The sequence below is a fragment of the Acanthisitta chloris genome, unplaced genomic scaffold, assembly GCF_000695815.1.
Source record: "Acanthisitta chloris isolate BGI_N310 unplaced genomic scaffold, ASM69581v1 scaffold9414, whole genome shotgun sequence".
In the NCBI taxonomy this organism is placed as follows: domain Eukaryota; kingdom Metazoa; phylum Chordata; class Aves; order Passeriformes; family Acanthisittidae; genus Acanthisitta; species Acanthisitta chloris.
In genome coordinates this window covers 25,745-53,025 of record NW_008668736.1, presented here as the reverse complement: position 1 = coordinate 53,025, position 27,281 = coordinate 25,745, and the positions used below count along the sequence as shown (strand labels likewise).

Below are 27,281 nucleotides of genomic sequence, written 5' to 3'. Positions count from 1 at the left end.
ACATCTGCATCTGGCTAAAGTTACACTGAGATCAACTCGTGGCAGCAAGTCACCCTGCACACACTTTCCGCATGTCAGTTCCATGTACAGTAGAACCAGAGCTGATCTGCATTATGAACTTTCTATTGCCCTCAGGTTTTCCTCTTTTTTCATATAACTGAATTCACTTACCTTTTTATAGAAATTTTTTAAAATACAAGGCAAGTTATATTTTCCCTTAATAATATTTCATGGGAATCTTTTTTTTTCCAAAATTATTCTGTCTTGCTTTTCCCTAGAGAGGAAAATAAGCCACAAATTTTGCTTGTTTTGCTACAGAAGACCAAGTCCTTATGTGTTATGTTCCCCTTTTGAATAACATATTTCAAAGTGCTTGGTTTTGCAGATCATAGGCAATTGGATTGCTGGAAATCTTTCACTTTGCCAACAGATCATAGATAAGAATGGATATTTTCTCAAGTAATTGTGAAATTTCTAATTTATACTCAAGAAGTGATATTTCATCACTTGTAGTTTCCTGAAATTTGGCAGATGGTCTGGAGACAAAGAACACATGAGATAATTTAATAAGAAAAAAAGACAAAATTTCCCTTTTTGTGAAAAATATCTCCTTAGTGATGTTACTGAAAAATGACAAGCAGATTTGCAAAATGTTATGATTTCAGCAAAAGATTTCTTTCTTTGAGCAGAGGTTAGAGTATTTTACTTCCAAAACATGTTACTTCAGTCATTTAAAAAAATTAAGAAAAACGCCATTTTCCAGTGCAAAGTTTTTGTTTCCAATAGCTTTTATCTTTATAGCTTTTAAATCTACATCCTGAAAAAGTCACTTTATCTTCATGATAAATTGGAAAATATTGCTATGGGGTCTATAATGGTTGAGAAAAATTGCAATAGGAAAATTTAGTTGTATTTTCTTTTAGGAGTTTTCATCTGCTGCTCTCTTTTTCATTTTATTTCTCCCTATAAACACCACTTCTTGTTTCTCATTAGTTTTCTTAATTTTCATTTCTCCTAAAATTTTTGATGAAGTCTTTTCATTCATGTTGTTTGTAGGGTCTAAAGATGAAAACTTAGAATACAAAAATCAGAAGCCAGGGGGTTTATAGAGAACAGTACAACTCAGAATTTTTGCATTCCCACTTCATTTCCCCTCCTTCCTTCCAGTTTTCCTATGAAGTGCCACAACATTTACCTGGCAACTCTAATACTATGTGCTACTACCTTTATTGTTGTCAAGAAAGAAAACACAAAGCTCAGAGGCCCTGCACAGGTCCCGTGCAAAGCCCCACTCTACTGTTAGAATATGACCTCGAAGTGAGGTTCAGAGTATAAATCAGGTTTATGTAGTACACTCGAATCTATTATTTCCATCTCCGTTCCATAAATACAGTCCAGATTATTCAATATATATAATACACAGAAACTTCCATTTATGACTGGTGGGATTCTGAAATTTTAATCCCAGATGACTTTTGTGTTATAATGATAGAATGTTTAAGGCAAATGTCAGTCAAAATGAATACGTTTTAGCATTCAGTGGATAATGAATTTTTCTTGATTTATACCATGTTAAAGTGCAAAAAAAATCAAACTTCTGTGTGTATAATAGCTAACTGCAATTTGTTTGAAAATCTTTTCCGGGCTGTTGTCATCCTCTCATTTTTCTATTTCTTAGTCTTCCACCTCAGCTTTGGCACTTAATTCCTTTTAATTTTACATAGTAAATTGTGGTGTTACAGTACTGGTTGGTTGAAACTAGCTGCTGCCTAACTCATGTCGTAAGAGCCCATCTCTGACCAAAACTAATCATGTATTTGGTCCAAGAAGAGTGAATTCTGAGATTATTCTTGAAGTTGTGTGTCATTGGAATGTAATACAGTGATGCCACTGGGTGGCTCTTTAAGATTCCTTTACACATCTTTAAATTGTTTTGAGCATGCTAAGAATATGCTCAAATAGTAAACAGAAGGTCTGCTAGTCTGTGGTTGTAATTTGATTGGTAATTTGTCATGTCACACTCTAATGAATGCAGAACCAGGATGCACCCAAAATAAGCAGGTTGTCTTTGCATCCCTTTTTATTAAATGAAACACTCATCTTCTCTTGAATATTTTTGAAATAATAAAATTATATTTTGTTGAAACATTGTCTTCCATTTATACTGAGTATTTCCATACAATTACTTTCATTTGAATTGTGTAGATAATACAACACTTACTAAGATTCTGCTGAAATACTTATTTGCTATTTTTATTTTCTTCCTGTTACAACTTTTTGATTTCCTGCAAAATTGTAATTCAGAAACTAAAATTATATACATGGAATTTAAGTAAATCAAATCTCATCCATTTCTGTTAAAACTTCCATGAGCATAATTTTAACCTTGGAATTGATGACTGCTTGTGTATTTATTTATTTATTTTCTTTTTTTTTTTTTTTAACTTAACAGGTCCAATGGATGTAGAAGAAAGGAATCGTCAAATGAAAATGAGCAAGTACAAACAGGTAGCAGGATCAGATTCCAGGCTGGAACAAGATTATCATTCTAAGGCAAGGGAGTTTTGTTTTGAAAAGCAACAAAATATGCTAAACTGAAGTATCCAACATCGTATTAGAAAGTAATAGATGAGTGACAGGTTGTCCCTTCAGTAAAAGTTTCTTGTGTGTCTATAATAAAATTTTTTGGAAATGTGCAGCAAAATCCTTAACACACAGGGTTCTTGATTATTGAATTTAAGAGGGATAAGTTAAAGCAAATAAAAAAGGCATTATGATTATCCATTGGAATGGACAATAGTGCCATGATTTAAAAAACTCGAAGAGAAGGCAAAAAAGAGGTTTATTGAGTGACAGATGGAATGAGAGCTATTGAAACTTGTTCATGACTTTCATAAAGTTGAACACAGAGTTATCTTTATCTGTCGAACCCTGAAGATTAAGTGTTACTTAGTTTAATAGTGGCAGTTTAGCTCTTGGAAAGGTATTTTATACATCAACAAAAGCTTTCACCCCAGCTGTGGCAGTTTACCAAGAATCTGAATCTCTACATAGTAGCATAGCCTTAAATATATTATCCAAAATTTCCTGCTATCTGGAACAGGGTCATGTCATATAGAGTGTGTTAATTAAAATAATCAAGACATTTTCAATTTAAACTTCTATTATACAGAAATAATTTAGTGTCCTCTAAAAGACTTCACTAATTGAGGTCAAATTGTAAGTAGAAAATACGAGACTTCTGACCTATAAAAGATGGCTGAGGAAGTGTGTTTCAGACTTTTATCTCCAGGATGTTGTTCCTTGCTCCCTGGATTAGCAGAGCTGCTGCAAAAGGAGGCATTTAATATTTAAAGGCAAATAAATCATCAAATTTATTATGTATTATTAGTTTTGCAGATAATGTAGACAAATTGACTTGAAATAATTACTTTCTAGAAAGTGTCTTTCAGTGGGGAAAATTAGAGGAAGAGCTTTAGGGAAGCCCATTTCAAAATGGAAAACCCTGTTAATGAAAATAGTTAGAATTGACAGAACAATAAGAAAACTGTGAAAATGTAGGTGTGCTGTGTGATAATTTGGGTATTTTACAAATATAGTTTTTATTACAGAAGGCATAGGAATGTAGGAGGGATTTGGTATACCATTATGTTCAGATGTTTCTCTTCTTCTGACTCTTATGGCAAAATTATTTTCCTGTGTGTCAATTGTTGGCTTTGGAAGGTGTTGCCTTTCAGAGATGAGCGTAATTCTGTGAGCAGACCTTCTTGTAAGTGTTGTGATTGTATGTGCCACGAAAATATAACTCTATGTACTGCATGTATAACCAGATTTAATCTGCTGATTTTCTTGCTCCCTCAATGCTTGACTGAAATTTGAGTCAGAAGTAGGACTGGTGCAGAGTAAATGGGTTCTCATGTGAAGGACCTGGATAGAATATAATTACCTAAGGAAGCATTTACTGCCCTTGTTTTTCCATTTCACCCACACCATATTATTGGGCCTCACTCTACATCTTTTACATTTTTAGTTAAAATTTTGCCTTCAGTATTACTAAAATGTATTAAAGAGGAAAATGATAAATGGAATTATTTTAAGAATATGGTGATTTAAACTGTCTGCAGAAATAAACAGTTAATTTACTCTTCTGCTGAAGTGTAGTTTCAGTACTTGAAAATGAGTTATTTTTTCTGTCAATGAACTTGTGGAACTAGACACTGAATATTCACATGTATATACTAATTCAAAATGCATTCTTAAAATTGTGTAGTTTTAAAGCCAGATGAGAACCAGAACTCTCATAAGCCATATGAGAGTTCTGTCTTCATTTTTTTACTACCACTGCTTCAGTTCCTTTTAATTAAGTTCTTATATTACCTAGAGGCAGAAAATGAGCAAGTACAATTTATCTACCTGGTTTCTACAAAAATTCTTCCGGAATCATGAACTGAAACGCTTATGTCAAACGCTGACTGAAATCTCATGCTCTGTATAGTATACAGTGACTTTGATTTCTTAAATCTGTCAGCTGGCACAAGCAGGCAGTCAAGCATGCCATGCCTAAGAAAAATGTTAAGTAGGCATTAAGCCACATTTGAGAAAGCTAGCACATGGAATTTTCTTCTACCTTTCTGTTCTATTTCTTTCTTTAAATAGAAGTCAAGAGCAAGTATATGTCCCTCATGATTACTTTGAGTTAAGAAAAGATATATTTCCTTGCTGAGAAAGCAAAAACTATAAAAGTAGAAGTTGTATTAAATATTAAAATATTAAAATAGGCCCCCTGTATTAAACCTCTCTAGCTTTATTCTGCCTCTGGAAGTCAGTACTAGAGGCTTCTGTAATGCATAGTCATATATTAAGAAGCTTGTGGGAAAAGTTTACTTCTAGACCTCGGTATTCTTAGGAGATGCTGGAATATGAAATTGATTTTCCCTTATATTTTTTCCCCATGATTGATAAAATTGCAAACCATATTTTTTTTCTTCCTATACATGCCTCGTTATTTTTGGAACAATAATTATTCTGATTCCATAAATTTTGTATGTTAATTTTGCAGGTAATACATTGTGTAGGTTACCTCCTTAAATGCAGAAGTCACTGAGGTATGGGTTCAGGACAGACATCTGAAAAGCAAGCAATATATTTATTGTTAGTGGGTGTTGAGGATTAGGTAAATGAATTTCTGGTATTGGAACGACCATTTGTTTTTCATATTGAGTACTAGCAGGCTTGTACTAAATAGGATATAAACTACAGTCTGAATTGCCATGCTGGTAGAAACTGGAATGCAGGAAAACCTGTTTTGGAAATACAGAAAAAACCCCACAGTAGCACCAGAGGGTTCCACCAGAGGCAGAATTAGCCATTTACCATACTGTGGTTCTGCAACACTAGCCTGATTTTTGTCATTTTTCTCAAGAATTTTTAAACACTTCAGAGTGTTTAAGCAAGGTACACTGTGAAGAGGGAAGGGTGAAGATGGGAGCTGAGTGAGCCACATGCTAGATGCAGTTTATTCACATTTGGTTGTACTGGCTTGTAAAGTCAGTTCCCAAACTACCTCATCAAACCTCTCTGAACCTCTCTGCCTTGCTTCTTACTCCGTGCTCCTGCCATTATCTCCTTTGGCAAACTGCTAGTGCTATGTTTGATGAGTAACCCCTTCCCCTGGCCATTCCTACTACTGCTCAGATTCAGGGATCCCTGCTGACAAAAGAAGGACAAAGGGTGTGAGGAATCATGCCATTCCTATCTCCTTGCCCCATGACTAGAACCTGTTCAGTGGATCAGCTGACGAGTGTTCAAAAGCTTTGTTCCTACTGAAAAAAAGAGAGAAGATACTTCTTGTATGTGGAGGCCTAAGTGTTTGCAATCTGTGTGAAATCAATGTAGAATGAAGAGAGAATTCTATCAACTCAGGTTATATTAGCCACTACAAAAGGGTCTGAGTCACTAAAAGCATTGAACATCAAACTAAAGAGGACTGGATTTATGTAGGAATTAGAATAGTGCCTTTCTTTAGCAGCAAAGGTAAAACAGAGACTGGCACATAGCTCACACACATTTAGATCTCAAACGCTCTTGAGTCTCATTTTATTTGTTTCGTTAGAAGAAAATAATAACCTACAAATAAGCAGAGAAATCCAGTTACATAATATAGCAATGAGTAATAGTCAGTAATGTAGAAATTAGGACTATAGTACGTCAGAGCAATAAGGAATAAAATTGGGATAAAAGAGCTAAAAGGCCAGATAAAAACTGAAATTTTTGCTGAACAAAATAATTTAGCCAAATGTAGAAAAGAGTACAGCAAATACAGAATAATACAGAACATCAAAGAGGGTTTCCCAACACCACTTTTAATCATTCAAATTTATGATAAGACCAAAACTTTCTACATCATCAGGTGTATGTGAAGCTGCAGTTCCTGATAATCAATAGGCACAAGTTTTAGATAAAAGCATAATTCTCTGTGTTCGGTGTAGGAGACTAGTACTGTTAGGCATACTAGCTTGCTACTTTGTGGTCTTCTAGCCTGGTAACAAGTCCAAGACAAATTAAACCATGGGAAAGAGGAGTTAAGCATGTGCTCAGGCTGTTGGAGTAGTATAGATGCAGCTGAAATGCTCTTGAAGCATGCAGACACTGAAGAGCCGCAGTTCTTGAGACTGACACACTTTTATTCAGCAATTAATCAAGTACCACCTTACAGGTTACCTGTGTGAGAAAATGTGCAAAAGGTAGGAGCTGTAACACTGGAGGTACAAGAGCCTAAATCAGAATACCTCAGAAGCAGATCACCTTAACCTTCAGTCTTGCTGCTATGTGCAGAAGTGTCCAAGAGCTGCCTTTTTCCTCTGAAACCTGCAGTAAGTAGCTGTGTCATTGATACAGCTACATGTGGTATCCTCTGACCTGTGCTGTTGATTGAAAATATGATTTAATGGTGTTTTGGGAATGCCCTTGTTGCCTCCTTAAAAATCAAAGCAGAGCAGTATGCAGAGCAGCAAAGATAGCTACCAGAAGCACTTGTCACTTTTCCTGAAACCCTTGTGGAGAGAGAGTTGAATATGTTGAGATCTTTGATATTCTTACTGTATATAAGCTGTATTTGATTTTTATTTGGTCTATATTGGTAGTTCTTTTAGGAGTTCTGGAAGGATCATGATATGCCCAGTAATAATTTTATAATTTTGATCTTTGATCCTATAATTGTTTCTTACAACTTTTATTGTTGAGGATGTAATGAGAAATATTCAAAATATTGAATATGAAATGGAGGCTAGGTTAAATATCCATATTCCCTCAAAACAGGGCATAAATTGTTTTATAGATATTTCTTTTTAACATACCACTTTAAATTTTAAATATCTGGATAAAACTTGGAAAGACAAAATAATTTAGAACGGAGATGTGCTGAATAATAATTAAGAAGGCAAAAACTAACCGGCACACAAATATTTAATGCAATAATTTTCTATAGAATACCTGTACAAGGGCCTAGCCAGTAGAATTTGATAGGCTTACAAATAGGAGTAGCTGTGCATAGTTTTATGGATTCCCATCATCTTCCCCTCCTTTTCCCATTTCCACACCAATATGCTCTTTGCTTCAGGAAATAAACCAGACACCAATGAGACTAACAAAGAATTTCCCAGGTGAGGAAACGTTTTAGCTATTTCCTATTCATCGTTTTTGTGCTTTCCTATGGACTAGTCAGTATTTGTATTTTTGGGCCAGAAACTTGATTGCCCAACCAACTGCCTGGCCTGGAATGACAGGTCCTGTCACTCCCAACAGCCTGTGAGTGCTCAGGTCACCCAATCAATCACACTCGTGTGTGATATATAAAGAATTTTGCTACTCAGTGGCAGAAAATCTCTCTGGCTCATACTACTGATAGCCTTTATATTTCAATAAAGTATTTAATTGTATTTTTAATATAAAAAGATTGTGGAATAAATTGATGAAGTTGAAGTTCTGGTTCCTACAAATACAGGATTAAAAATGTAATTATAAGATTTAAGCATATACCTAGATGAAATAAATTCAGAATTCTAGAAATGAGTTCTATCCATATGGTAATGTAGAAAGCATCTCTTCTTTAATTTCTATTTTCATCAACCTGTATTTTGCTGATGTGTTAAAAATCACTTAGTGACTGAATATAGATGTGGATTGCTGTGATTTCTCCTTTCTTCTTTATTCAATGACATGCAAACTTTTAGAAAAGATTTCTGTTGCTGTCATTTTTCTTTTTCATTTAATTAAGCTCTTTTTTAATTTGTTTTTGTTTTGATGATTTTCAATTATTTTTTAAAAATCTTGAGTATCTATATCTCTATTAGAAATTTAGAGTATTTTTAAATGTAATAGTGTGGTTAACAGAAATACTGCTGTCACATATGATGATTGTGGCCAAAATCTTAACATCTGAAAGTAGACTAATACTGGCTGTCTTTACCTGTCAGCACATACTTTCTGTGGTCACCCATTTTCTTAGTTCTTGTGTAAGCCTCTGTTGCTAATCATATATTTAGAAAGCAGAAGTTAAATACTTAGAATGTTGTTAAAGTACCTTATAATTTTACAATGAATCTCAAAGAGAAAAAATTACTCCTGAAAGTAAAAAAATATAAAACCATCAGTCTATTTTGGCTGTGAATATTTATTAGTTATTGGAGTCTATTGCATAAAAAGTGGGTTTTTAATAGCAGAAAATTGTGTCTTTCCATTAAAAAACCCACAAGTTACTAAGTGTAACACAAAGTCTTGTTTTACGAGTTAAATATTCTGCAAAAAGCAAGCATTTTGAAAAAAAAAATTGCTTTATAAAACACATATATCAAATATACAGCAAAATATCTATCAAAAGATTTCCATCCAAGCCATATTCAATCGTGTATTGTAACCATTCCATTAATAATCACATTTTAAAATAACCTGGGTGATCAACTTCGCGCCGGAGCAATCATTGTAATTTATCTTTTTTTTATCCTTATATCCTTTTCATAATAGAAGATATTTTTCTTTCAAAACTGATTGTATAGACAAGTGAATTGCTAAACTGTTAGTCTTTTGGCTCTGAGTGGCTGTCTTTTCATAGTAAAGTCAATTATTTCTGTTTACACTTCTTATCTGAATTTAAGCTGTGAAGTTCCAAGATGCTCTTGAACTCAGTAACAGTTAATGTGTAAAATAGTGTGACTGTGCTTGAATTAATTGTCTAAGATATTCTGAAAAAAACTGGTGTTATGCTGATAATAGATAAGAAAATCTACATAAAACAAGAAAAAACCCAATTGGGAAATATGTACCAAATATCTGGATGCCAAAGTGTGACATTCAAAAATAGCAAGTATATGAATTGCTGCAACAGTCAGGGAGCTCTAAGGAATGAGAATAATAATCTGTGATAACATGTATCACAGCAGAGTGCAGTTTGTGCTGCTTAATTCTGTGCCAGGCAGAATAGGTGAAAAAAAGGACATTATTCACTTTTGAAATATAACAAGGGTAGAGCAGTGGCTCCATGATGGAAATACATTTGCTATAGCAATTTGCTAGGCTACTGACCTTGAAAAAATCAAGGAAAGAAAGGCACACACTCGGAACGGATAGACCTGAATTCTCAGCGCGGGGCTTGCATGGAGCCTGCTTAATGTGCAGGATTCAAAACGAATCTTAGAGCCATAGAATGGTTTGTGTTGAAAGGGACCCTAAAGATCATCTACTTCCAACCACCCTGCCATGGGCAAGAACACCTTCCACGAGACCAGGATTCTCTAAACCGCATCTAACCTGGCCTTGAACACTTCAAGGGATGAGGCATCCACAACTTCTCTGGGAAACTGTTCCAGTGCCTCACCACCCTCACAGTAAAGAATGTCTTCCTAATATCTAAATCTACACCCTTTCAGAAAAAAGCCATTATCCTTTATTCTGTCACTACATGCCCTTCCCTCTTCAGCTTTCTTGCAAGTCCCCTTTACGTACTGAAGTCTGCTATAAGATCTCCCCAGAGCCTTCTCTTCTCCAGCTGAAGAAGCAGGACCTTTGTCTGTCTGCTTAACAGGGGATGGTTTAGAAACCCCTGAGCACTATGAGATTGGAGGCAGAGGAGCTAGCTGGTCCCTCACCTCACACACCTCCTGCCCTGCCCAGCTCTCCTGCACTGCAGGAGCCTGAGGAGGTGCTTCAAGGACAGCTACCAGAAAGCTGCTTGCCATGGTTCAGCTGGGCATACCTTAGATGGAGGATTTCCCCAGAGTTTACTGTTGCTATTTATAATTCCAACTATAATGCTGAAGCCAGTCAAGTGATTTTAGCAGTGTGGATGTCTTCTTCACCTCTGGGAGTGCTTCTCTATTTTAAATGGGTTGATTTTCTTTTATAGCCCCCCAAAAACAATCAGTGAAAATCTTGCCTGGTTATCAACCTTTTTCCAAACAACAGGTTTGTGGGTTTGAGGAATTTTTACCAGCTGTCATGCAAGAAAGAAAATGCTATGTATCATATTTCACTAAGGCAATGTGGGTTTTTTCTTAATATTTTTAAGTATCTTAACTATGTAAGTTAGTGAATTTTCATGAATACAGCTGTGACTTCAAGCATTTGTACTGCAAGTAGTTCATATGAAGGATTTGGGGAGATGTAGCACACTAGTGTTATTCTGAAAAAGCTGGTTCAGCAAAATGGAGCTAATCAAAGTAGGGTCAGGACCTTGGAGTCTCAGCATAAGGAGGTTTTTTTGTAAAGTCTTAATGCTTTCAGCAGCACTTCTAGCAAGAAAGTTACTAAAACTTGAAATTACCTCTGTGTCCTTTCTAACCTGCGGTATTTCTGACTGTCATTTCTTGGAAGCAAAGTCTTTGCTTACAAGAACAAATATTGTTTGTTGTTAGGCAATAGAGTATTTTCTTTAGTAATATTATCCTCCTTCTGCAGATGGAAATCATTATTTTACCAGAAATTTTAGTGACAGTCTGGAATCAGTGAATAACAGGAAATAGCAAGAAAAAAAATCAAAAGCATTTCTGAAAATTTGGTTCTTGTTTCTGAACAGAGTAATAATGTACCAGAAGAGTATTCATTTTTGTAATGCGAAAAGTAGAGTAGTTAAAATACTACAGCAAACTTATTCTACTAGTAGTATTCCAAGGCAGTAGAAAGATAATTTTAGACAAAATTCCCAAATATATTTCAAATCTGCATAAACAAAACCTCTTTCTTTTTTTTCTTTTTACTAAAAGAGGTTTTTGTCCTAAATCTTTGTCTTAGGTAGTTTGGGGTTTTTTCTCTAATGAATTTAAGTATCATGATGAAAAGAAGCTTAGAAATTGTGTTTCTTTCAGAGTCAGTTTATGTTGAGGAAAAAATTAATCTATCATACAGGCAAACCTACAAAATTTTGTCATGGAGTTCAGTCTGTGTTATCACAGTGAAATTTATCTAATATAATTTTTTTCTTCAACCCATGTAAATTGTTTCTAAGATGTTATATTTGTTCTATCATACAGCGCATCTTAGATACATTAATTTCAGAGAACTAGGATGCATAATCCTGTTTCTGTTCTCTCTTGAGTGACATGTGCTGTCATGTAAAAAACAATTCTAGTGATTTTCTTACTCCTGCAGTTTAATCTGAAACAATTATCTCATTAGTAATATCTGCACTTAGAATGTGATTTTCCAAAAAAAAATATATTCAAAACACTGTGACATAACATTCTGTATCTAAGAGATTATAATGTAAATTCACTTCTGGTTAATGGGCTGACTTTCAGTTTCCAGAATTAAAAAGAAGCAGTTTAGATGATTTTTATGTGGCAGTTTGAAACATTTCCTTTCTCTCATCTAAGCTAGTTTCTAGACACATACATTTGGGAAATATGCTAATGCAATCCTAAGAAAACATCTGTAAAATGAAAATAACTTCAAGGACTGAAGTTATTCTAAGAATTCGTAGCCTTTAAAGATCTTCAAAAATGTTTACAGATGTTTTTGACCCCAGAATACTTCCAATATAGATACCTGTCTTGCAAAATGATCTAAATTTCTTACACAGTTTCAACTGAATTTTTTTGTTTCTTTTTTTTTGCAAATGTTACATATTATTATACTACAGTTGAAGTGGTTTATGTGGTGAAGTTGAAATTGTAAGTAATGTTGATAGATGTTGCATATTTTCTGTAAAAATGAATTCAAATTAACCTTACAAGCAAACAAAGAGGTAAACTATTGTAGTATTTACAATGCGATATGACTGACGTAAGTATTACAGTTTGTAATTACTCCCTCTTTGAGAACCTAAGCACAATGACTGAAGAGAAAAAGCCAGAGTTCTGTCTTTTGATCTTTAGAGGCAGTTTGCATGCTCAGGGTGTCCCTGTAGCCTTTTTCCTCTAGATGCAATATAATGAGGGTAAAGCTGCTGAGGAAATACATTTTAGGGAAAATATTGCTTTCTAAGCAGTGTAACTTGTCTATGGAGGGATAAGGACGTGGTGGTATCTATATATTACAGTTTTGTTTCTCCTTCAGCTAGACATGAATCAGCAGAAAAATTGCAGCAAAGTTGTCAGCTGAGATCATATATTTCTTATTGTACAGGAATTTTCCAAGTTGTATCCTAACAATCAGTGAAAACAAGAGATTAAGAAAAATGTGACATCCTCTCAAAATCACACTTGATTTTGGAGGCTGTCCTCTGATATCTATGGATTTAAGGACTTAAAAAGTGGAGTCATAAATATATAAAGATATATTTATATCCTGTTCTGGAGCAATTTTGTCCTTAGGCATTTCTGCTTACAGGAATAAGCAATCACCAGATGGCCATGTGTCAATCCAGATGTTCTCTTCAGTATGAATTCTTTTGAAGGTGCTGTGTCCCAGGAAAAATTTGGTGAAAGGCATATTTAAATGTTGCATAGTGAAAGTGGTATCAAGGGGAAAGTTTATATCTTCATTCTCAAGCCATCAGGCATGGTGAAATAATTAACAGCTTTTTGGGGCGAAATAAAGTGTAATGAAACAGGAATTCTCTGGTAAGAAAAGATGGTTGCCTTACCATTTTCTTTTAAATTTTATTTTGTTTTCATGAGACTCAAGAACTGAAAACTAATTATGGAAATACAGTTTAAAATCCAGATTAAAGCATAAAAAACATGCATAAAATGCATATTGTTTGATTTCCTAGCTTGCACTCGCAAAATAGCATCTCAACGAAGCCCAAATTAGGTAGAACAATCAGAGACAAAAGAGGATTTTTTAAAACAGAAATCCCACCTTGTTACTTTTTAAGAAATCAGCTGTTGCCTGAATGGCAGGACTGTATGAAGTGCAAGAGATTTTGACTGCAATGTTGACAGAAATAGCATGTGAACCACTTGAGGTGTAGAAAAAATACAGGAAGCATGCTTTGATTCAGTTTATCCAATGTAGTTACGATGTAGTAGAGTTAGAAGACCAAAAAGGGGCAGAAAAAAAAGAGTTATCACTGAAACTGAACCCACTGAACAAGTGAATTATCTCTAGGCAGACTCACCAGTTTGTCCTACAAATATGCTGAAGTTCACCAGGAGATAAAGGGCTGGAGGTATCGTTAAATGCAATTGCACAGTAGAATGTGAAGCCCTGGACACCTCTGTGTTTTTAGAACCACCCTGACTTGAACAGCTCAGGCTTTTTACGGTGAACAGTGTCCATGATGATGTACCTTCAGGAGACTTGACACAGTGTTCTGGATTGCTAAAGGATTGCTGATCTCTATTTTAAACAGATATTCTTCCTTCTGTGTAAGACAATCAAGAAGTTAATGTGTGGAAGTCAAAAAGATGCTGGGGAGTTTGAGAAGATGTACATCAGATTTTATTACCTGCCATCGCATAGCCAGACTGTGGACCCGTTTCTCTAAAGTGAAACTTGGTGACTGTCTTTGCCCTGTTTTAGATAGCAGTTAAAATTCAAGGGGAGATCAGCAGTATGAAAGGGCATTTGGATAGTAAATGTTTCAAATAAGTCTTAGAAAGAGCTTTGTTTTGGTTTCCATTTTGTCCACTTTGCTGAATTGCTTTCTTGTCAGAAAAGGGGGACTGATTGCTGGATACTCTTCTACCCTTAATTCTCACTACAGGGTTCTTCTTTTGAAGCTTTTATTCATTTGCCTTCATATTATGTAGACTCATATTTCTTCAAGATATTTGCTTTGTTTCAAAAACTGTTGGGAATACCCTGGCTACAGGAAAGCATTCTGTGGTTCACCTGTAACTTGCAAAGGCATGTTGGAGTCATCAGATCTTGTAACAAGGTGAAGTCCATCCACAGGCCACATGACATTTTCTATTCCTTCCAGTTTATATAGTCTACTATAGCTGGTTTTCCCTAGCCATATGCTATACACGCTTCTCTCTTTAACATCATTTAATGTCGGAATCAACTAGAACCATGGAAAAGATCATCTTACTTTATTTTTCCGACTGTGAAAACTCTTCTTAAAAATCTCAGTTACTTACCTTGATAGAGAATAGAAAGTAGCTATTTTCACTTTTAAAGTAGATGTCTAGTTACATCGTCCATGAGGCATACTGCTGAAGAACTTAGGCCAGTGGTGTAGCCTCTTGGTATTATGAAATGTCCCAGAGTCATGTTTTGGTGATTTGATGATTACTTGATGATTTGATGTAGGAGGTCTCTCTATGAGTAGTGACTTTAAGGTAGCTTTCGGTGAGATACTATGAGACACCTTCTTGGCCATTGTAAACCCTACATATTTCACTCCAATGTGTAACATATCTGGGATTGCCTTGTAAGTGAAGCTTCTAACTATTACTTTGTTGTTTTACTTGTATTTTACTTTCTCTTAAATCACAGGATTTCACCCACTGTGTTTTCCATAGGAGAGATGGGATTTTAAACACTGTCTTTGTGATTTTGAACAGTCTTTGGAATAATGTAAAGTTATATACCCCAGAAGAAAGTCTGCAGTGCTCTGTCCTTTCAAAATTTGTAAAATTTGGTCCTGAGTTAAAGTAATATTAAATAAGAACAATTAGTTCCCTAGACTAGGTGAAGCTATCTTTATGAATTAATTCTGCATCAATAACTACTTGATTTCAGAACAGATATTAGAGCAGTTGAAATTAGAGGTTGCCTTGATCTTCCAAGAGTCATACTGTATGAAAAAGAACATCAGGGAAAAAAAAGCAAACACAAAAATGGCACCTCCAAAAATCTCCAAAAACATGACAAAAGGCTCTTTGGTGTTTTAAGTCTGGTTGCAGGAACAGATATTTTGTAGGAAGACAAACTTATTGACAAGATAATTCTGAAGCTCACTGGAAGACCTAAATACCTTCCTGCTTTCTACTTTACCAAATATTTACAGGTCCTGTAAGTTCTCTTGATGTAATGCCAGAATATTTTCTAGTGCTCTCCTATATTGAATATTGTGCACTTTGGGAGTCCTTAAAAACATTGCACCATATGCCATCATATGTGAAGCAGATGATGTTTTGTTTTTTTGATTTGGCTTGTCTCTGGACTACTTCCCCTCTAGATTCCCAGTTGTCCTTGAACAGTGATACATTGGTGGCTTCAGTGATATTTCTGCCTTTCAAGTCTCTTCTTCAGCTCCTGGATTACCTTGACCCATAGGAATTAGAGTATTCCTATGAATATAGGAATTAGAGGATCAGAGGGAACCTCAGGAGCTGTTCAGTCCAACCCCTAGCAGGGCTGGAAAGCCAGGTCAGCTGTGAGGTCAGTACAGGTTGCTCAGGACTTCATCTGGTCAGGTCTTGAAAACATTCAAGGATGAAAACTGTATAACTTCTCTGGGCAACTTGATCCATTGCTTCACTGGTAAAAATGTGCCTCCTTATACTGGTCAGAGCTGCTGTGAATTGCTTGGCTTTGTCTTTTCGACATCCTCCCCTGTGTGACTTGACAAACTGCTGTTATGTACTCCTATAGCCATCATTTGTCCAGGCAGAACAAGCCCAGCTCCCACTGCCATCTTGGTGGCTTTCCAATAAACTCATTCTAGTGTATTGATATCATTGCTGTACTTTGGGTCTCAAAACTGATTACAATATTCTAGCTGTGGGCTAATGACTACTGGGTAAAGGGGGAAAATCACTCCACTTGATTTGCTCATTATTTTCAAGTCAATACAACTAAGGCTTCCCTTCTTTGCTGCCAAGATTCACTGCTGACTCACTTGATCTTTTTCATTTTTCAGTTTTCCTTCACTAATTAAGCAGTAGGATGCTGTTTGCAACATGGCTTAGTCCCATAGTGAAAGCAGGCTTCAGGAACTCCTTTGTAAGACTGCACATGTGAGCCCTGGTTAGTGAAATTGATAAATCAACCACAAAGGAAAAGGTGTGAGAACTTTTGAAGTAGTTTTTTTTTCGCATGCTCAAAAGAAGTATGGATGTTCCTTTTGCTGACATTTCAGTTGGTGGCCTAACTTTATTGGAAATCAGGATGGTTTAGAAGGTGGATCTGGCAAATCAGGTTACAGCCAGTTCTTTTTATTCAAGGTAGAAGTGGATTGGAATGTTCTGAATAATGAGGAAAAACATGATGTTGGATAAGACATGGAAGTGAGGGATAGATGTACAGAGAACCACTGTGCAGCCAGCTAAATTTACTGGTCCAGGCACTGTACAGCTCAGAAGTAACGAGACCATGTGTAGCTCTCTCCTTTATGTTAATGCAAGACAAGAATGCCAAGAGAGGTGCAATAGGGTCAGGAGATCAAAAGAGTGTTTAAAACAATGCAGGAACTGGCTGAAGGGAGAACAGGGTTGAAACAGTGCCAGTGGGACTCATCACTAGCAAAATATGGGGTTAAAAAAGCAGGATCCAAGAAATAAAAATAAAAGAAGGAAGATAGGATAGGATCCAGGACTACAAAGCAGGAGCCAGGATAAGCAGCCAAGAATGAATCTGAGGTAGAACTGGTTGCAGCTCCATATTGAGAAGCCCAAGGCAACTGTGGCACTCATTATATACCTAATATCAGAGCAGTGCAAGAATTAATCTCCCAGGGAACAGTCCTCAAATCTCCCAGGGGACAGCTGTATACCATGTGATAGCTAAAGCAGGGCTGGCAGAGGCAGACCTGGCTAGCTGTACCTCAATTGCCTTGATGGATCTTGGCAGGAGTGACAAATGTAAGCACAGATTATTGAGCTGGCTAAGTATGAATTACATGCAAGGGCAGATATATCATAGACTTCGTCTTGGATTAGTGTGTATGCAAGCTACAGATAAACATATATTCTCTCTACATATTCATTTGTATATGGTATTTTGTTAAAACGCCTCTGAATTTTTTACTTTATGTAAATTTAATGTTACTGATGTAATTATTAGTAAGTATTTGATGTTATTTTTAATGGCAGACTTCAGTAGGTAGCCATTAAAAAAGGTTTTAGAAAGAATTCAACAATCCAATAATGCTCATTCAAATTATGTGTGGTAGCTGAATTTGCAATGCCTTTAGAGGCTGTGAACTTGCACTGGAAGCTACAGTTGAAATCATAGAACATTTCTTATAATTGCTGTGCTCTGGCTGCTCAAGAGCTTTTGTCAGTGAGGCAAAGAACTATTGAAATAGTCCAGAATGGTTCTTTAATATTCCGGTAGTAGCACAATGAATAATTGTCTGAAACGTCTTCCCAACATTTTGATCAGTAAAAACATTAACCAGATTTGCATGTCCCTATGTAAGTGCTAGCAAATAAAAACTGATGAGTAGACTATAAAAAAAAAAAAAAAAAGATAATAGAAAAATGGTTAGAAACCACTGACAATTTAAATTGCTTGGACAACTGCATGACTGTATAGTTCAGGGTGGAAGATTGGTAACAATAGATTAAAGCAACATGAAACACTTTAAAACTCCTTTTGAATTAGATGTTCCAAAACAGTTTCCTTGCAGAAATAACCAGAGGAGTTGTAGCTCTATGTGGCCTGTAAACCATATACTGTTAGTTCACAAAGAGGTCAAAATGTTTGCAGAGGCTGTTGCATTAGGAAGCAGAGCAGGTATTTGTTTTTCAGATTTAATAGTCATTAATTCTTCACTACAGGACAGTAATCTCTTACAGTTACGAGGTATAGGCACTAATACCTAACTGTCCTTTTGTTAGGATCTCCAGCTGATTTTTTTTGTAATGCAGAAAAATGATTTTAGAAACTTTAGAACTTGTTTGATAGAATCTGTAATAATGACATTTTTCTCATTCTTTAACACAGCAAAATAGGACAAAATCATCTTACTATTAAAAATACAAAAGCGGCTTTTAATCAACCTCTCTGCTTGCAGCAGACTTCCTATTGTTGAAACAGCCTGAAGAGGCTGGGTACTGTTACTGCTTTATGGGTCATAAAGTCTAGAATGCTGCCTGTATTATATGAGACTTGATTGGGTTGGAAATGAAAATTTAACCTTATGCCAACAAAGAGGCATATATTCTCAGCATGGGGAAAGTCAGGTGATAAGTTTCCTACTACCGTGGTGTGTATTTAAAAAAGAAAAAAAAATTTAAAATAAACTTTTTTATTAAGCTGCATAGTGAGCAGGTGAATTTCACCACAGCCTGGCCCTCCTGATTGTCCAAGGGGAGCTCTGAGGCTCCCTCACTGCCCTCGTACCCAGGTTTTCTTCTGAGGGAAATTGGAGCACACAGGGTAGTTGCTGGAGCTGATGATCCAAACCTGTGGTTTGGATCCAGCCACAGGGGCTGCAGTTCCCCAGCAGTGTGCATGCAGACTGCAAATCCCACAGCATGGACAGCAGTGGAAAGGGATGGGAAATCATATCAGTGTTTCAGGTATAATGGGTGGATGGCACTTTGTTAAAAATTACCTTTTCAGTCCAATGGTTGATCTTGTCATACAGTTGGTGACATTTATTTTAGAAAAAAACATGAAATCTGGAGAAAGAAAGCAAGGAAGTATGTGAGATATATGGAGATGTGATGCCTTGTGGCAACTTCAGCTACATTAAAACTGAAAAATCAATAGCATAAAACTGAAAAAAAAATGGCTGCATTTTACAGTCAGTATATGGCATGAAAGAACTGAAAGCTTTTTTGAAATCAGCACTTGCACAATGGAAGTGCCATTTTACTTTTGAGGCAGACAGCAAAGGAGCACTTCAGGAACTGCCTTATACAGAACTGCAGTTTCAGAAACAAATTTAAAACTGAAACACCATCATGGCTTCTGTCCAACAAGCAGTATGGCTCCTTTACTCTTCTGATTGGACTTCTCTAGTGCTGCAGTTACTGAAACACTAGCATGCAGTGCACTACTATAATCCATTTCCTGAACAAAATGAAGTCAGATATAAGGTCAAAAGTAGCAGGATAAAGAGTGATTTGGAGCAGAGTTAATGAATGAATACAAGATATCTGAGCTTCGTCCAGCAAGAAAGACAATTCAGTTTTACTTCCTAGATGTTACCTTGGTAGACAGCTAGCAGATGCTGAGACTGTAACTCAAGCAATGTATAAATAAAATGGTTTTTTAAAATATTGTATATTAAGACATTCAGATTTAAGGAAAGGATCCATTAACTTTCACAATTTTAAACCTAAAACTCCTGAAGCTGTAAGGGTCAAATAATGTACCTTTACATACAACTGAGAAAAAAAGAGACAAGGTAATGATGTAATTATATTTTTTCACATTATATTTCTGAAATTATTTACTTCTGAGTTGCTTTCTTGTCAAAGCAATTATCAATCTTCAGCATACATCAATAGATTACTACAATTCCACTGGCTTTAAAAAAACCAAGTATGCAGGTTGTTCTGTTTGTGGAAATGTCTGCTTTGTTATATACAGCACTTTTGTTATATGTAGCTTTTTTGTTACATACAGCTATGAAAAAGAACTGACATTCTCCAGGTGTGGAAATGAAACAGAGAAAATCAAAAACATAGGTTCTTGAAACTTTGTGTGCTGCAGAACGACTCTTTAGAATAACTTTATGCAATACTGATACCGTTTGCTGCTTCTTGTTGCTTGCATATATTTAATTCAGAAGGGCTCGTTTCCATGAACTGCTGGGCAAGCTCAGGGTGGGAACTGCAGGCTGAGGTGTGTTATTCCATGAATCACAAGTAATTAATTATCTATCCCCAAAGTGCAATGTGATTAACGATTCCATCAGTGATTTACATCTGACACTGTGGTCCATCCAAAGGAGAGCCACATTAGGTCTGCCATGCTAGCAGAGTGCCTAGCGTAGCCACTGGCAGTGTGACAGCTGTTCATGTAGGCATACACATCTGAGCTGTACATCAGCTTGGTGGGAGCCAGTGGCAATGTAGCTTTGGCAGCACAGGGTTTGGCATGGCAATTACAACTGCCTGGGAGCCTCGGCCAGTGCTGAAGGCCTGAAGGCAGCTCTGCATTGCATTTTCCATAGTGTGTCATGGTAGCCTAGGACACCAGGCTGTACTTCCCAGTCTTGGTAGCTTTAGGCTTAATCAACACAAACTGCTCATAACTTTTCCTTCAATGCAGAATTATCCTGGGGAGGGTTAGGTGGGGGGAACTGAATAGATAGGACTCAATATATACACATTTTACTAGGCAAAGTTATTTTTTTTTTCTAAAGGGCTAAGTAGTTGCTTTTTTAAAAAGAGCTGCTGAAAAAGAACACTCCTTTTATTCTGGTATAATGTTATCTCTGATGATCAGGACAATTGTTTAATCATTGTTTTTATGTTCCCAAATGAATATATCATGAATATTCTTTATCAAGCAAAAATATTAATGGCATCAATAAAACCAGTCAGTAAATATTAAAACAACTGAACGTTATAATCAGAGATATCCTCTGTGAGTTTATGGATGGCTAAGTGCACTCTCATACTTAAAGACTGGGGAGGACTCAAGTGGTTGTCACTGAACACCAATGCAGTAAATTAGCACAGATCAGGAAACCACCTGCAACGTGTACAACCAGTTTTCTAAGTATGCAGTTCAGGCTGTGTGTGGTCACTCTCTGCAGCAGGGGTGCTGTAATGCTGCATGAGCAATTTTTCTTGGTTTACTTTCATTGCTCTGTCTTAAAATGAGCAAAATAACTTACTATTTCTAAATGTAAAAATAATTTATGGTGACTAGGAACTGAAATGCTATTTACATACTGCACAGTCTTTCAGAATATTTCCCAGTGTAACAATCCTTGTAAGAGAACAGAAACAAATGATCTGTGTACTTCATGAAAGATAGTTCTTATAAAACTATAAAAAGGCCAAATCTGGTTGCCCTTCTCTTTTGCAAGACTACACAGGTCTGCCACTTTATATTCTGAATTATTTTCTTCAAGTGACTGAGTGTGATGTTGCTACCTCCAAGAGTTCCACAAGCCACTAATGTGTTATGCAGATTATTTTCTCATGTTGCTTTCTTTCGGTCCTGTCTGTGCTGTTCTTCATATATTTCAATATTGTCATATTTCCAAACAATAACCTGCTGATCATTGACAATTCGTCTTTCAGTAGTGTTTTTCTGAGAAGATTTTCAGTAATAGCCCATCAGATTTCTGTATACACAGAAATGTCTTTATGTGAAGAGGAGAGGGAAAAATATCTTTCTGCTATTTAATATCTGCATATAGTGCAATGCAGAGTGGCACAGACTTAGCATTAATTTACAGCTAGCATGTAACAAGAACAAATAGCCGTAATATTTTGTTCGTATTTAACTTGAATACCCCTGCACAACACTGTCTATGTTGTATGGGCTTACTGCTGATCACCAGTCACCTACCAGTACCCTGTTTGGTATATACTATTAACAAGCTCAAATACCTTTGCAACTTTTTAGTTTCTGAAGCATGTGTACATTGTCCATTCAAATTATCTCTAGTCCTGTCCTATCCTTTCAGATTTCCCAGCCCAGCAGTTCAGCAAGATGTAGGTTTGCTTGTGCAGCTACAACATCGCTTCGTCTTTTGATTTGATAATCTCATCTATCTATTTACTTGGGAAAAATAAATTAACATTTGCCAATTAGAAGTTCTTGTAAACAGCCTAGGCCCCAAAAGAGGCTTTATAGATAGCATGCAGCACATTCTGTCTCCTTAATCTTTTTATGAGCTCAATAATCACAGGCAAATCACTAATCTTTCTGTTTTCCTTTCTGCACTGGTAAAACAGTTGTGCTAAGAATATTTTACGGGTTTAGATGTCTTTGCTAAGCTTTGTGAAACTTTCGGGTGTGTTGGAATTTTTGTACAAGTCACTCTATGGTTGAAGCTGAGGAGCTAATAATTTGAATGGGATAGCAAAGCAGAGTAAAATTAACAGACATAATTTGTATTTTGTATCAGTTGAAAGCTTCATTATAAAGGTTCTGGCAATGTGGTGACAAAGGCAGTTTAGGTAGCATCAGGGACCAGCCCTGGAGCTAATTTGTGGGAGCATGTCACTGACAACACTATCTTTGTCCCTTTCCTCTTGCAGTATCGGTCAGGGCGGGATCCTAACCGGGGCGCGGACAATGTTTCCACGAAGTCTTCGGACAGTGATGTCAGCGACGTCTCCGCTGTGTCACGGACAAGTAGCGCGTCACGTTTCAGCAGCACAAGCTACATGTCCGTCCAGTCAGAGCGTCCAAGAGGAAACAAGAAAATAAGGTGAGCACAGGGGGCTGTAATGCCAGTTATAGACAAATAATTTAAGTAACTGCACACTTATCAATATTTGTGTTTGAAATTAACAAAATTAACATTTTCCCTAGAATGAATGTCTTTTGCATCTAATGCTTTTTCGGGTCTTTGTATTACTTCTTTTTAGCCAAGTTTGGTCATCTTGGGTTTTCTAACATACACTGAAATTACAAACATATGCTGTCAGCAAGCATTAGACACGCTTAGATTTGCACTTTTTGAAAACCATTTTGTAAAATACTTAATGTGGCTGAAAAGAGAGTTTAATTTGAAAATTTGTGCCAGCAGAGGCATCTTGTTTTCCTTTTAAATAGAACTGCTGAACTTTTATAGACACATTATTTAATACTTACACAGACCAATTCAATTTATGCAATACTTACACTAGTCAAATTTAACTGTAGGTGTACATCCACTGAAGTGCTTTTGAACAAGATGTATATAGTGTATCTATGACCAAAACAGCATTTCCTGTGCCTGCACCCCGTGTGCACTCAGAGGAGCTTTGACTTTTTTTTGGTGCACAAATGAAATGAATTTTTCTTGAAGGTCTAACCTACCTCCATCACCTATATTAATACTCAGAAAATTGTCCTCTTGAGAGAGATGGTGCATTTGAAAAAAATTGTTTAAACATCTGCTTATATGAGCATTGTTGGGATCACATTGTTTTTGTCATACAGTTCTGTATGCCTATCTAAATGTGATGTATTGGTGTGCGTGTTTTATTTGAAGAGGGACTTAGAGACTGTCTTAAGAAAATGTTTCAAGGCACTAGTGTAGGCTGGAGTCTTAGCCAGCATGATTTACCTTATGTCTGCTTCTATCCTTTAGTTTTTATTTAATTTCTTTTACATTTTCTTTCTTCATGCATGCTCTTCTCCATGACCTTAACTTTAATTTTTTTTGTTTTCTTCTTTCTTTTTGCATGCCTTTTTCCATTTTTGTTGGCTTCAGAAGGACAAGGGATATAGAGGGAAAAAAAGAGGGAGGGCTAGAAGGGGATGAACAAGATGAAGTGTTTCCTGAGGAGGAAGAAAAAGAGGAGGAGGAGGAGGAGGAGGAGGAAAAAGCAAAGGAGCAAGAAATTAATGAAAAAGGGGAAGGGCAAGAGGTGACAGAGAACTGTGATAAGGAGGAAATCAAAGAATCAGGGAATGATGAAAAAGCTCAAGAAGACCAAGCTGAGGAAGGGAAAGGGGATGACAGGTAAAATATACTTCTGTTTCTATAGACTTATTCCTCTTCCTCCCCTACCGGGACCCTACTTGTTTTCCATTTTTATTCCCTTTGCTTGCTTATTGTCTATGCTGTCTGCAGCTTTTTTTTTTTCACTCATGATGCTTTCATATTTAATCAAGTTTCACTCTCGGCTTCAGTGAACTTGTTCTGCATACCAAATGATGCAGCACACAAACTTGACTCATTAATATGCATGCAACCACAGCATATTACTTTTTAAATTGGTTTAGACTAAAGTTTGGACTTGATTATAATAAACAGTAGAAAGTGTAAGATTCCTTGTTATATTCCCTGCTTGAATTATTATTTCAGGGAAAAATCTTTCATTGAGTTGATTTAATATCCCATCAATATCAAAATTATTACTTTCATCTGTGTCAGTACTAAAGAAGACAATTTGGGGATTTTGGTTTGGTTTGGTTTTTTTGTGGTTTTTTTTTTTTTACTCCTCTTTGTGTAGGTTGATAAATTGCACATATTGATTGACAATCAGTGTGGCTAAGCAGATCCTACCCTTTTTTTCCCCATGTGAATAACTGTCAAGGATTGCTCTGTTGTGGAAGGGTCATACACCTCTGCTGCTGTATTGTGTCCAGAAACATTTCAGCACAACTGGCTCTGGTTTTGTCAGATAATGTTCTAGAATTATACGTTTTACCATGAATCTGTAAAACTATTTAAATTTCTGACATTTTTGTGTTGCAAATCCATGTTATTTTCTTTAAGAGAAATACAATATTCTTTCTTTCTTTCTTCTTTAGCAAAACATGAATTAGATTTGATGAAATTCTTGAACTCTTTCTCACTCACAGAAGAATGGCAGAAAATATCAGAAAAATTACTTTCTTTTAGCTTACTAATTCTGCACTGCCTCTAGATAACTTATGCCTGTAAAACTGCTCATATACTTTAGGGTAAGCACAAAGCAGTCTGTGGCAATCCACTTTCTTTGCTGCAAACAAATGTCCTCACACACAAGCATGCTCAAAACAAAGGTAATGCAAAGACAGAATCAAAATGCCTAGGGTTAATCTGGGGTGGTATGAGCTAATATAGCCATGCTGCTGTTATACACTGTGACATTATGCCTTCACTCATGTCTATGCATTTAGAATTTAGCAAAAAGCAGTTGTTTTGCAGACATCTGTCTTATAGAGTGCTTTGGCATACAGGTTCCTGGGACTGCTGTATGGTAGTGTGTGAAAGGATGATTTCAAGACCTTTTTCCCCCCCACTTCTCACTAAGTTCCCAGTTTAAAGGATCTGGAAGTCCTGCCTTTCGAAAGCATTTGAAACCATTCCTGGTTTCTAGATTTCACTCAGGTTAGTCTGAGTTAGGCTGTCCCTCATAGAAAGTAAAGTCTTCTCTGAGAAACAAAGTCTTGTTCCCTGTGCCAGCTTGTTCCTCTGGTTGTTAGCTGCTTTCAGCCTTCAGAAAGAAGCTAGACAAGTCAGGAGTCCCTGCTGGATAGAGAAGCAAGATGTTTTTATGTGCTGTTGTGCAGTGACTTTTGTTTGCGTTGGAATTTGGCTCCCTATGTGGAAATCAGTGTCTAGTATTATTTGTCCACATTTCTCATTTTGACCACTTTTAGTATGTAAGTTGTGAGTAAAAAGAAAAACTTCCTTATATCCACCTTCCTTTCCCATGTTACAGTAATCACTCATTTTTAGTATTGTCCAAATATTTTTCTAGGATAAGAACCAAACTGAAAAATACAGATTGATTCCTATATAGGTGCAGGTATAGAAATATATACACGTTTATATACACACACTGTTTTGTATCATTAACATATTGAATTATCATGACTTACATATTTAGTGGACAAGCCTGAAGGCAGGATCAATTGTCAGCATTGCTGTCAATTCAGTGCCTTCTGCTTGTTTCTATGGCAATGTATAAGATACCTTATACCTGGAAATTTATAAGATAAGTTAATGATTTCATCTTTCAAAAAAGCCTGTGTTCAGACACATGACCAATATTAAACAATCACCAAACATATCAATTAAACATATCAATAGGTAATTGAGAGTCTCAGCAGAACCAAGGGAGCCAGTACATCCATAATAGAATAGTAGTAAATTATCTTCTAGTTCTTAAGATCTTGAGCATAAAGAAAAGCTATATTTCAGATGGGAATTTTCAACATATATTTTTACTTCAGAGGTACATCTTTAGTTGAATTCCAGTCACCTTTCTTCTGGGAAATCTGAAATGCAGGGCCTGCTCACTATCACTCCATCATCAAAAATTACCTCGTTAAGGTTACATCATACCTCTTGATGTCACTGTGCTTATATACTTTTTGAGTAATGGCAATAGTCACACTAAGGTCTTCAATCTGCTGAGATCATAGATGGGTTCAATGTAACTTAAATGACTGTGAAGACAGATATCCATCATGGATTCATCCCATGCCTTTTTTAAAGTGTACATCAGAACAATAAAAACTGCATTAGCTTTAGGAGCACTGGAGCACACTAAATCAATTCATCTTTTTTGGCAGAAATAGCTGCAGCATCAGATTTTGCCTTCATTAAACCTTGTAAAACTAAACCTTGGCATATGGTTGATCTATAGGGAAATCATAATTGTGTTCTTTCTTGGCAATACATGTTAGTAAAAAGAAAGAGTGGCTCAAGCTTTGCTGCTGAGTATTCATTACGTACAGTTCCCTGACATTATTTCTTATTCCAACTCCTTGATGATCTCAGGGACAAAAATAAACAAACAAAACCCAAACAAAACCAAACAAAAAGCCAAACAGAATTTTAAAACCCAAACAAAACAGCAGCAACAAACCAGTTAAAACAAACCCACCTTCTACCCACCCCCAAAACAAAAAAATATATCCCTCAGATCTAATCTATGAGGATTCGTAATTTTTATTGCAGGTAATCTGTTTAAGAGCGCTCTAAATCTTAGCCTTCCATAACATTTTTCTACATATGAAACCTAAGCATTAATTCTGATAGTCACAACAGTTTTCTTCACATATATACACAGCAATTGTAATCACAGAGCAGGATTTCACTGCTGAAATACAGTAGAAAAATATAACTTCACTTCCAAGCACACAGAGTCTAAATCATGAAAAAACATGTGAGTCCAGTGAGGGAAGCACTGAAGAACTATGAGATGTTCCACATGACAGGAGATATTTACAGCACTGGGTTGGGGACATCTTGACAACACAGAGTGCCAAGGGGAGATTTGAGAAAACAAAATAATATAACTTTGTGAATGTTTCTGGAGAGCTCTTTTCAAGCATTCAAGGCAATGAGGAGAAAACATGAGGTCCTTACTAAAAATGTATCAGGTGGA

General features: G+C 36.2%; 1 protein-coding gene across 1 annotated transcript in view; it reads left to right on the top strand.

The window, feature by feature from the left end:
* Window positions 1-27,281, top strand: part of LOC103800661 (regulating synaptic membrane exocytosis protein 2-like) — a gene marked incomplete at its 5' end in the record, with an annotated part of 148,444 nt that overhangs the window by 106,030 nt on the left and 15,133 nt on the right. The window contains 2 exons of the mRNA XM_009073043.1: window positions 2,453-2,553; window positions 22,503-22,675. Of these exons, the coding sequence (XP_009071291.1) occupies window positions 2,453-2,553; window positions 22,503-22,675 (274 nt within the window). The remainder of the gene's footprint in view (window positions 1-2,452; window positions 2,554-22,502; window positions 22,676-27,281) is intronic.